This window comes from Notamacropus eugenii, chromosome 6 (assembly GCF_028372415.1).
Source record: "Notamacropus eugenii isolate mMacEug1 chromosome 6, mMacEug1.pri_v2, whole genome shotgun sequence".
NCBI classification, from domain to species: domain Eukaryota; kingdom Metazoa; phylum Chordata; class Mammalia; order Diprotodontia; family Macropodidae; genus Notamacropus; species Notamacropus eugenii.
This window is the reverse complement of record NC_092877.1, coordinates 116,786,653-116,799,483: the sequence shown is the minus strand read 5'-3', so window position 1 is coordinate 116,799,483 and position 12,831 is coordinate 116,786,653. Positions and strand designations below refer to the sequence as shown.

The following is a 12,831-nucleotide window of genomic DNA, read 5'->3' as shown; positions in this document are numbered from 1 at the left end:
TTAAAACTTTCTTTAGTGAAAGATGAAGTTTTATTCAAGAAAATAATATCATAATAACACTTTAATTGACATCCTCAATAGGATGTCCTTCAATTTAAGAAAACTTTGATATATTTTCTGCAACTGTAAAGTAAAAATCTTTAGTTGGGAGACTTTTCCCCAACTTGCTCTAGTTTCTGTAAAATAATTTTTTTGCATATCATTACTGAAATGCATCTAGAGTGTTTTCTTTGGCCATATTCATAATGTATGCCTGAAAGGGCTCTATTCAGTGGAAGAAATTTTGAAAAGTCATGTAGGCCATAATTATATGACCAAAAACAATCTTAAGGCATGAATTGACAAATAAAATGACCAGAAAGCCTTTAATTTAAGATCCCAAAATAGGAAAGAAGGTACCATCAAATAGCTCCATCAAATCAAGTATCAACAGTCCCAAATATCATATCCTTGGAAGCAGAAATAGAACCTCAGAAAGGATATACAAGAAAAGCAAATAGAAAAATGTTTGTACTTCACAGGTATTTCATGTTTTGCATCAGATGCATGTGACACAAAAAGCTCTGGAGATTTGCCTCATGGGAAATTTGAATAAACATCCACCAAAAGCTCAAAGATAGCTGCATCTTACCAGTGAGTTGTTGAATGTGTGTCCTTGAGAGCGTCATTGTGTAGAAGTGGAACCAAGGACACCGTTTTTTTTTCTCTGGGCTAAGTGAAAGTCTTTACTGATAGCCTCTTGAAAGCAAAAATGATAGGTCACTATTATCACTTGACAGTGATTTCTGTGGTGTTCATCTATCATCCAAGTGCACTGAAATATACTCTCAGCATCCCAACATGCATGGACTCCCTCCCTTACACATACACACACACACACACACACACACACACACACACACACTCCCCTTATATTCAAGAGGAGTCAAGTTATCAAAATGCTAAAATTTTGAAATGTTACTGCAGAAAAGGGTAAAGAGCCTCTATCAGTTCAAGTCTTCATTATCTAACTGTATGCTAATATCAGAGATTACCCAGTTCAACCTCCTCATTTAAAGAAAAAAATAATGAAAATGAACACTGTAGCCTAGAGAGATTAAATTATTTTCTCATTGTGACACAGTATACGTGGCAGGGTCAGACTTCAAATTATGGTTCTTTGACTCTATATCTGATACTTTTAAGTAAATCATTATTTAAAGAACCTTTCAGCGATGACTAAGCCATTATCTTTATTTTTAAAAAAAATTCTAAATATATCAACATTCCCTGCAAAAACTATATAACCCTATGACTGGAAGTTATTTCAGAGGTAAGCAGTCTAAGTCACTGCTTCTCATCAGAAAGTATTTCAGTGATTAAATTACTTCAGTTATATATTCTTAACTGGAATACAGAGTAAGCTATCATATCATTCTTCTAAATTTTTCTTGAATATGAATTTCCTTATGTTGCTTATACTATCTCATTCAAATCTGTCATTTAAGATTCTCTTTAAGAAAAAATAAAGTGCAGAAGGAAATTTATAATCTTATGGTTTTCATTCCTTTAGGAGAGTTATTTTCTTTTCCCTTATCTGAAAAAAAAGTTGAAATAAAGTTAAATACAATGAGAAAACATCATGTGGCTCTTAAAATGGACCTAGTATTGTGAATTTCCCAATTTGTCCTGATTTGAAAGGAAACACACTAGAGCCCAAATCAAAGAGGACATATTTAAGCTATTTTTGAGATTTTGAACCTTCAGTGTTAGAAATATCCTTTAAAACTGCTTACTATTGAATGGAAAAAAGCTCTGAAGTTTACTATGGCCATTTCTGGGGGTGGGGGGGTGGGGGGGTGGGAAATCCCTGAAAGCAAGTGGGAAAAAATAGGAGTGACAACAGTTGCCAAAATGAATGACTGAATGTGCCAAACGCTGATAGAACAACTGTGATCCTACCGTTCTTACACTGGATATGGAAGCCAAAATGATTTGGAAACTTTCCCATACTGAAGGAGAGTACGTGAGAGAGATGTGAGTCGATGACCCTAAATAAAAGAAACATCTAACCCGGAAAGTAAAGAGGGTGGAGCTGAACTCAGACCAACTCTGAAAAGGCAAGGAAGAGAAAAGTGAGTATGGGTGCTGAATAAAAGGTTTTTTGTTTTTTTTTTAAGTACAAATGCATGATGCACCATGAAGATATATAGACTCTTTCAATAGAGATTTTGTAGAAGAAGAAATGATGTTCAATGATACAAAAACTTATTATACCAATACTGAGTTCTTATAGAATGTTAGTGCTTGTCATAGGCATTGCAAAGATATTTATTACTTTCTACTACAGAATTATACCAATTAGAAAAATGGTGAATGCTAAAGAGGGATATTTTATTAATTTGTTGGTAATAAAAAAGACAATAGTAGAGAATCATGATTAAGAAAATGGCCAATTTCTGAAGTAATTTAGGTTTGTTGTCCTGAATCTTCTCCAGGATATTGATTAAACATATGATCACAGACAAAGCTGGAAATAAGTACCTTACATATTATTTAGTTGTTACTGTTGCTATGTTGCTGTTTTTATTGTTTATTTTTCAATCTACTCTCATTTTACAGATGAGGAAGCTAAGAATCAGAGAAACAAACGACTTTTTTCAATATCATGGCAAGTGATAACTGCAAAGGATAATACAGGTCTCATTTCAGTATGCTATATTATGTACAGTGAGCTGATGTCTTAATATCTTTGAAGTTCATTCTACAAATAAGGCATTAGTCAACTACATGTTCTGCTTTCATAAATACTCAAAAATTACCTTTATCTATCCCTGTTTTCCTCCAGTTTCATGCCTTCCTGCTTGCTGAGGGCAAGAATTCTATTGTGAAAAACATAGTCCCTTATTTTAATTCTGGAATCCCTAATAAAAATCTGTATTGGAGAAGTAATATTTCAAACTATTTTTCAGTTCATTCAATGTCACTGAGAAAGATCTGTAAATTTAAAAAAAATTCTCAAAAACATTGTAGTGTTTTTATAATACTTTATATTTTTATTGTGTAGGTCCTCTCTGTAATATATGATAATATATTACCATATATGGTAATACATGGACAGGAATTTAAAGAAGTTTCCATATACACCAGTAGAAGGAACAACCATACCAAGGAAATCATAGATAAATATATTTGGCCAACTCTTCTTACAATGTTGAAATTAGAGGCTATACTACACTGTCAACACACATTATTTGAAGTCATACATGTCAGAGAGTACAAACCCAGTGAAAACCTACAAATGAAAGTCCAAAATAAGAAAACATTCTAAGGAAAACATGTGTTCTAATATTTGTTGGACTTGACAGTTTTCATTCATATGCACATTGTACTTATGGTCAGAAGTTCATTTTTCACCACTTTCAGATCCCCTTGATTATTCCCTCAATGAAAAAAAAAAACATGCTGTACATAGGACTAAACTAGAATAGAGAATGAAGGATTGTTTAGTAAGTGGCATATGGGAAAAATTAGATTATTTGCACCATTTTCAGGGCATGGGGAGAAGACTATTATCCTTAGATATCCAGCATTTTAGGAAACTTTCACTGTCTATCTGTAGTATTCCCCCAAATGGCTTACATATTTCTAGAACTTAGAAAATGTTTATTAAAGTCATGCAATTCAGAAGAGTAAAGCCTAGCACAAATTCCATAATGCAGTGTAAAGGTCGAAGAAATGCCAAGTAAAAATGAGGATAAAGCCCAAAGAATGTTCTACCTATAAAACAAGATGAGTGACCAGTAATTAATTGGATTTCAAAATATACAGTCCTAATCCCCAAATAATGATTTTCAGTTGTTACTATGATTAGTCAAACACTTTAAACACAAGATGACAACTGTGTGGCTACATATTCTTTTCTTCATACTCAGTAATAATAATTCTAAATAATATTTTATTTCTTTCAATTATCTGTACAATTGTTTAATATTTACCTTTTAAAACGTTTTGAATTTCAAATTCTGTCCTTCTCTTCCTCCCATCCTGATATGGTAATCCATCAGATGTAGGTTATACATGTGGAACCATGTGAAATACATTCATATTAGTAATTTTGTGCAAGAAAACTTGAACAAAAAAATAGAAAGGAAGGAAAAAAGAAATAGAGGAAGAAGAAGGAAGGAAGGAAGGAAGGAGGGAAGGAAAGGAAGGAAGGAAGGAAAGGGAAGAGAGAGAAGAAAGAGGAAAATAGCATCCTTTGGTTTGTATTCAGATGTTATCAGTTGTCTCCCCCCACCTCTGGAGACAGAAAACATTTTTCACCATGAGTCCTTTGGCATTATCTTCGATCATCACATTGTTGAGAATAGCTAAGTCAATTACAGTTGTACATCACAAACTATTCATGTAGTTGAGTTCAGTGTTCTGCTGGTTCTGCTCATTTCACTCTGCATCAGTTCATGTAAGGTTTTCCAGTTTATTTTTTCTGAAATCATTCTGCTCATCATTTCTTATAGCACAATAATATTCCATTATAATCATATACCACAACTTGTTCATCCATTCCCCAATGAATGAATATTCCCCTTAGTTTCCAGTGCTTAGCCACCACAATAACAACTGGTATAAATATATTTGTGCAAATAGGTTCGTCTGCCACCCTTATTTAAAAAAAAAAATCTCAATGATAATTTTAAGTAAATAAAAAAATACAAGCCTGTTTGATAAAGTGGTACCAACTGTTTCTTTGATAAAAAAAAATTAGTGAAAATATAATTTTCATTATCACAACCTTAGCAATAATATTATTCAAAAATCAAAATATTAATTTTATATAGAGGAAATATCATTTCATGTTTGATGAACTTGAAGCACTTAAAAGTGCCAGGCCTAGAGGCCTGTATTGGGCTACCCGAGTCTTTCCTACCTCACCTCCGAGGTCTTCGGCTGGCCACGCCGGATGCACATATGAGAGAAAGGACGTTCCAGAGTCGAACAGGGGTTGAGCTTTATTTCAGGGAATCGGTTACAAGTGCAGGGTGATCTTCCTTAGGAGGAAGAGGGGGAGATTTCCTAAGGAGGCTAAGCTTAAGGGATTGGAAGTAGAAGTACAAGCGGGGAGAGAGGGGGAGGGGAGAGAGGAAAGAAAAGAAGCGGAGCCCTACTATCCTCTTTGGCTCCACACGTGCTAAGAGAGCTTTCCGGCTTCCTCAATCCTACTTAACCTTCAGCCACACAGTTTGCATCTCAATACCGTGCTGTTAAGTAACTAGGTGTGCTCCAATCTGGGACGACCTCGAGGGCAGGGAGACTCCACCCATCACGTATCTCCCGGGGAGAGGTGGAAATACCCGAGCTAGCCGAGCTAGCTCAGTCTGACCTTCTCGAACCCCCGCTGTTCATGGAGGGCCTCGTAAGACTCTAAGATTTAGAAGTCCCACTTTTACCGGCCCAAGACCGTCCACACGGAATTGAGCTTCCAATCCCAACATAAAAGTTTCTGAAAAGATGAAGTCTGTAGTGATTTTGATACATATTACATCAGTGATGACAACTGATGAAGATCTTTTACATATATAAAATGTAATCAGTGTGATGATGCAGAAAGAATTCAGGATTTGAAGTCAGATGTCCTGAGACTGAATCCCAGATCTCCTATTTACTAACTGTAATTTTGCCAAATCATGTATTTTCTTTGGACCTCAGTACTTCATCTGCAAAATGAGAATGAGCTCACTTGCATCTAAAGTCCTCAGTTTAAAATTCTTTTCCTGTTCTTTATCTATGGTCCTCTAGACAATGCAAACACTCTCTTTTCCCCCCCTCTTTGCATATTCTTAAAAAAGCTGATAAAAACACCAAAAATGTCTTGCTTTAATTATTTTCTAAAAATAATTGACAAAACTAACCTGCCCAAAGAGGATTTAAACTCTAATCAATGGAGATCTTCCAGCAAGGCTCTCTGCTTAATGTTACAATTATTGAGCAATAGAATGAATTAAATAGCTGCTGAGGTGCCTTCCAAACTGGAATTTTGTGATTCTATGACAGCAGAATTTCTAGACCCATTATTGTATGTGTATGTATATGGTCATGAAAGAAAAGTATGCATGTGTTTAGAATAAACCAATGGAAATTAACATTTTGGGAGAAGTCATAAGCAATGACCTTCCAGTCCAAGAAGATATTTTTAAGTGTGAAGGTACATATGATCATTAGGAAAAAGTTTCTTTTTTATTCTTGATCTTTCAATTTCCATATATGGTAGATAAGTCCCTCCCTCCCACCCTCTCTCTGTCTCTCTCTGTTTCTCTCTCCCTCTCTCTCTGTCTCTCTGTCTCTTTCTTTTTCTCTCTCTCCATATAGATAGATAGATAGATAGATAGATAGATAGATAGATAGATATAGATATAGATATAAATATATCTGTGTGTATATGTGTATATTATACTTCTGGGTATTTTAAAGGCTTTGGAAAAACTCACTGTCAATAATGTTATTCCAGCCATATATGGAAGCCAGTCAATAAACTAGTATTTATTAGGTGCCCAAGATTTGTCAGTACTGTACTAATCTCTGGAGTGAATGGATTACTAATATGCAAACCATACTCCGCCCCCCCCACATCCGATCCCACAAATGAAGTGAATGAGAGAGTATCTATCTTTTTGATTATTTCTGATTTCATGAAATTAAAGCTCCTCCTACAATTTAAGGTAATCTTCCTACTATTTTTCCTTCTCAGCCGTATAGAATTTATTCCTTTTAAAATTAAAAAGAAAAGAAAAAAAAGGATATTCTTTCTTCTGGACCCTATTAAATGTCATTTCCTTCAATCTGAGATTCAAATCCTCAACCTTTTTCCTAAAGCTCTTTCCACTATTCTGTAACATTTTATTACTTTAATACATGATGCCGGCACATTCAAAGAAGAAAAGCTAAGAATTACAAGTGAAAATATGTTTAAATCTTTATTTGGAAAAATAGAAACATCAGAAGGGAATAGGAAGATGATGAAGGAAGAATAACATAAATAATATTTTATGTCTGTGTTCCTCTGACTGGAATAGATATAAAAATGTGGCTAAATAATCACAGAGATACCATAATAGATCATCACGGAAGAAATGAGTTCAGCTGCACACATTGGCCACGTAAGCATAAAATAGGCAATTTACATCTCAGTGTACTCGGACAACTGGGCAAGCCCATATATATTTCACCCAGGTGTTTTTGTTTTTACTGCTAGAAAAAATTTGATATTAGAAATTCCCCATATGACTGAAATCATTAGTGTGGATCTCACTTGCACTTTCATGCACACGTGTTTCATAACCCTTTAAGTACCCCCAAATCAGAAAGGGTATGCATTTGCTGGTTTTCTAATTCTGTTCTTACCCTACAATTTCAGTAACTTTCTGTCAAATTAACAAATTAAGACAGAAATTCAAAGCAAGAAATGTTGTTTCAAATGCTGATAAAGAAGCCTTTACAACATCAGAGCAATTCATAACAGTACGTTATATATAGAAATAGATCAGTCATTGTTTTCAGGTCTGCTAAATAAAACTAGACTCCTGAAATGGCATGTCACTTGACCTTTGAGGGTTTCATCAGCTGTATTTAACTGAGGCAAAGGCAACACATTTGGAAGTGTCCTGTGTTGACAGAACAGAGTCTCCTGCTAGTTTTCACGATGTCCAAAAAGAGCAAGCTCTTTGCTACAGATAGAAAGAGGGAATTATTTACCCATGGAGCTACACAGTACATGCTGAAGCATGACCTGAGGAGTTTTCATTGTTTTTCACAACTTGTACTGTCTGCTGGTGGACTGAAACCAACTCCACTAGTCAAACGTTCAAAATCTGCTCACTTTGAGATAGAAATCCTTGATGCTCAAACCAGAAAGCAAATATGCATTGTGGACAAGGTGAGTATTATTTTGGTTTTTAATTTCCCTTCTCTTATTAGGGCTTCTTGATTCTTAAGTTAAAGGAGCACTACGCTTCACCAAAAAAAAACAAAAAAAGTTTGATATTCTCTTTTGTTTTTCCATAAATGGGACCCACATTTTGTTATTTATAAAGAAAGCAGTCATGATTCATGATGCAAAACAGATTTATTTTTAATTATTGTCAAATAATTACATCTTGTTTTACATTATTTAATCTATATATTTGGTCATTAGTCCCAGATAAAATTTCTGACAGTGAAACCTCCGAACCTTCCTACACCTCAAGGTACATTTTAAAATTCATGTTGTTTTTTTTTTTTTTAATAATGACATACCACTGAATACTTCAATGCCTTCCTACATTTGATTAGTGTTTGTAGTTTACGGTGATACCTTGTGATTGAAGCAATTGAGTTACAAAGAAATTTCAATTCCACCACTAAAACTTGACAAAGGGCACTTGTTTGGCTTTCTTTTTCTTTTTTTTTTTTTTGATGGGGTTTGTAAGTGGATATGAATTATGGTTGATTAAGAAGGTATACTGCCTTCCACTATTGCAACAAATATTGGTGTTTCAAAGCTACAAAGTTAAAGGTGATGGTGAGTTATATGATGTGGGTACAATACTGCACATTTTTAAATGTTTTAATTTACTCAGATTTTAAAGTGTTGTATTAGAGTAACATGCATCTTCATATGACCTTTGAAAATGAATATATTTGCATTGTGAAACAAGCTAGTCATTTCCAGAGAGAGAGAGAGAGAGAGTACAGATTGAGGCATACATACATGTATACACACATAAATAATATATGTGCTATATTGTCATAAATGTGACATATATGCACAAGACTATTGTGGTAATTTATTTTACCTGAGTACACATACTTATGATGGGCTTTGTTTTTCTTGCTTTCTCAATGTGAAATTTCAGAGCTGAAAATAAAATTGAATTTTTAAAATGTAAGCATATGATTGAAAGAAGAGTAATTCAGTTTATTCCTTGAAGCACCAATTAGACCATGACGAATGATGATTATTTCTGATGACATTCTCTCAGGAACTGAGAAATATGTATTCAGATAGCTATAAAGAAAGGGGTGACGATGCATCTAATTCAAAATCCTGTGAAGATTTATATTTTTCTTTAAATTTAATATCCCTTATCAGTTTCCATATTGGTGTAACATCAAAAGTTTCCAAAGACAGAAACATACAACTGTAATGGAATAATGTTTATCAGTACATATACTAATTTAAAGTCAGAAAAACATTTCAAACATTCTCATTTTTTCTTAACAAAAGGGTGTGAGGTATTTGAGATAACAAGTGAGATAACAACTGTTGATAAGAGTTATAAAACTTCAAGCCTGAATTTTTTAAGGAAAAATTAAAATTACGTCTTCAAACTACTTTTGTCTGACAGAAGATATAAGGAACAAGTATTCTTCTTTAAAAGCAAAATTAGCTTCATGACTCTATCCAGTGATATTCAGTCAACTTTAAATTTCTGTCTAAGGCACCACTGGACTGTAATTAAATGAAGATGAAATATTATTGGCACTAGAAATTATTTTGCTTTTTTGCAATATTATTCACACCTATTTAGCCTAACATTAACATAGATCTTTGAATATTTGTATAGATGAAGAGAAGACAGTTAAATCAAACTATGGTCAATGAGCAGGAAGAAAAAATGACATATGCACAAAATGCATTTTGTGAAATGACTTTTGGTCATAATTTGTCAACCTTTTCAAACTAAATGATGAATATTAATGCTGAAATTTTTAAAATAATCTTAGAAGGTTGGAGTAAACTTTATGAGACAATTGAAAAAAGTGAGCTCTTAATCAAAATCAAATAAATATATACTTTAAAATTCAAAAAGAACAACTTTCAGTATTATGATGCTCTGACTACAAAGCTAAATTGCAAAGTTAACCTAGTCATTATCATATAATAGTCTTGAGAAAATACAGTATTGCTGGATCCAGAATGAGAATGGTCATTAGTTTTCTTCTCAAGTTACTCTTATATATGCAAATGTGTGAATAGAAGAAAAATCTGTTCAGTTACTTGAGGAACGTCAAATATATAGCATGTTTCTTCAAAAATATAGATCCATTTTTTATTTGGTTGCCAAATCTGGGGGAACTTATATGCCTTAATTAGTTACTCAGTTTCAGAGGTGGAATTCAAAGGTCTTCCTTATCTCTCTCTGATAACTATGCATATATCAACACATAGTGATACAAATGCAGATCTTTAAATTCTGTCGTGATTTTAGTATTACATGATTCAGAGACCTGAAAAAAACCTGAGGAAAAAGTGGGATTAGGAAGTAGAGCAATATTTATTTTGGCATATGATAATTTGACTCAAATGTGAAGATTTGGGGTTTTAGGCTTTAATTAAATATGCAAATACTATACAACAGAAAACTAGAACTTCGGAAGTACTCATATTTTCTATGGATATATATGTGTATACATACATACACATGTGTATGTATATATACATATATGTATGTGTATATAAATTCAGACTATATATGTACACATACATACATATGGGTATGTATACATATACATACAAGATAGAGACATATATACATATACACACAAATATCTCGTAAAACATGTATGTATATGCATACACACATATATAAATACATATATATGTACATACACACATATGTATGAGATATATCCTCTCTGGATTTCACCCTGTGAAATTACTGAGATCCAGTGAAATAATATCACGTGACCAATAGTTTTGAAGTAGTTTGAGAAATTCGGAAAATCAGACTGTGGGTTCATTGAAAACCTTACTTTTTCTAGTTTTCCAGGACAACGCTTTGTGATGTAAAAAGTGTTGTGTTTCAGTATTCTCTTTTGTACAGTTATTTGTTTTTTATGGAAACAAAGTTATTTCTAAGTCATTTTCTAACACCTGAAAGAACATAGAAGATTCAAGATTGTGTTAATTTCCCCCCTTCGTATTGTGGGGCCTAAAATAATAATAGTGCTTATAATAGATCAAATTTCACATTTTACAACTGATTTTTTTACTTCAAATAATTCGATGGCATAAGTAGTGAAAAGAAAGGAAACAAAGGTACAAAAGTTAAAGTGACTGTCTGATAGCAAGTAATAAAGTGGAGGGGAGGTAGACAGAAACAAATATTTTCTAATTTTCGATCTAGTATTCTTTCTGTTACATCAACGCTCATCAGGCTCAAAGATTTATTAACATCTTTATTATTGATTGAAATTTCTACCTTTCAGCTCAATCAATTTGTTTAATCATTGAGTTCATATTATATGGTCATCATTTCCTCAGGAATGTGAGTGGAACTTACAGTCTGGCTAGAAAGACAAAACTAATGCTTAAAATATTTTTTTGTTTAAAAGAAGATGCTAAGCACTGTGTCCTATTCTAGGCATGAGTATGAGTGTCACATAAGAGTTAAGTGGAAGGTTTAAGACCAAGTTTATTGTCTCCAAGTTCTTTGCTTTTTCCAATAGGTCAACTATTTAGTTTTTATAATAGTTCTGCATCTACTTAGTTTTTCTGAGAGCCATTTTGTAGTTTGAGAACTCATCCATTTAGGACTCACCTTTCTGAAGCTTAATTACTTATTGCTATTAGTTAGGGAAAGCTACAAGGGAAAGTTTCAAGAGAAGCTTGGCCTTGGAGAATAAGTGGGCTTTTTAATAGGTCGAAGGGCATTCACAATTAGAAGGGACAAAATCAAAATCATCAAAGTGAAAATAGTTATGATAAACTCAAAGGATTATGAGGCCAACTTCTCTGAAATAGAAGAGCATATTGGGAAGTCATGTTAAATGTAGCAATATCAGAAGACTGGGGTAGGATTTAGGGAGATGTGTGAAGTTGGTGATAAAATGATTTTTTATGATCAATAATTCAATAGGGAACCACTGTACATTCTTGTTGATGAGAAGAGCATGGCGAAGGTGTTTTATTATATTAATCTGTTTGCAAAAATGTGTATGTGAATCTTTAGAGAAACATTGCAAGTTCAAAGACAGGAGAAGAGCAGAATGATATTAGTATTTCATTATATTTAATTTGTTCAGCACTACTTTGTCACTGGAATCAAGAATGAATCAGATACAGAATGGAGCATATATGCATGTGTGGATAGACAGACAGACAGATAGATAGATACATAGATAGACAGACATATCAAAATATAGCTACATATGCAGATTTGAGTAGATTATTTTTTAAAAGATATCCAGCTAAAAGAGCAAACTGCACAGAAAAGATCTATAGCTAATACATGACAAAATTTCGAGAAATGAACAAAGTTTCTATTTACAAGTCTCACTTCATATTTTATTGTCTCGCTGATGACAGCTCCTTTTCTTTTCTCAAGCAAACAATTCCTTTAAGCTCTTCTTCTAACACTACTGTTAGGATGACAGATACATATGACATTTTACAGTAATATAATGTACTATACTGTTGCATGTAATTAGCTATATCTGTCTATCTATCTATCTATCTATCTATCTATCTATCTATCTATCTATCTATCTCTGTGTGTATGTGAGTGTGTATAATTAGATATGTATAATTATCTTCACTTTCCAATGCCTTAACCTTTATCCCAAATAGAATGCTACCATATAAAAAATTAGTAAATTTAAGCAAAAACAAATCAATTACATATTCAAATAAATGCAGCATTCCACACATAGAGTCCATGACCTCTCAGCAAAGAAAAGGGAGACATGCTTAACATGCTTAACTATCAGTCCTCTGGGGTCATACTTCATCATATTGATCAGAAACATGAAATGTCACTTTTCTGTATGTTATTGTAGTCATCTTGAATATCATTTTTTTTTATTCAACTTACT

At 33.2% G+C, this 12,831-nt stretch overlaps 1 protein-coding gene across 3 annotated transcripts in view; it reads left to right on the top strand.

Annotated features, from left to right (window-relative positions):
• Positions 1-6,377: 6,377 nt before the first annotated feature.
• The window catches only part of TECRL (trans-2,3-enoyl-CoA reductase like), a 172,197-nt gene continuing 165,743 nt past the window's right edge, over positions 6,378-12,831 (top strand). For 2 of the 3 annotated variants that reach the window (XM_072620881.1, XM_072620880.1), the window contains exon 1: positions 6,381-7,912. In XM_072620881.1, coding sequence (XP_072476982.1) covers positions 7,679-7,912 — 234 coding nt within the window. In that variant the 5' untranslated portion in view covers positions 6,381-7,678. Of the gene's footprint in view, positions 7,913-12,831 lie in introns of all 3 variants that reach the window. The other variant, XM_072620882.1, reaches the window with a different exon arrangement.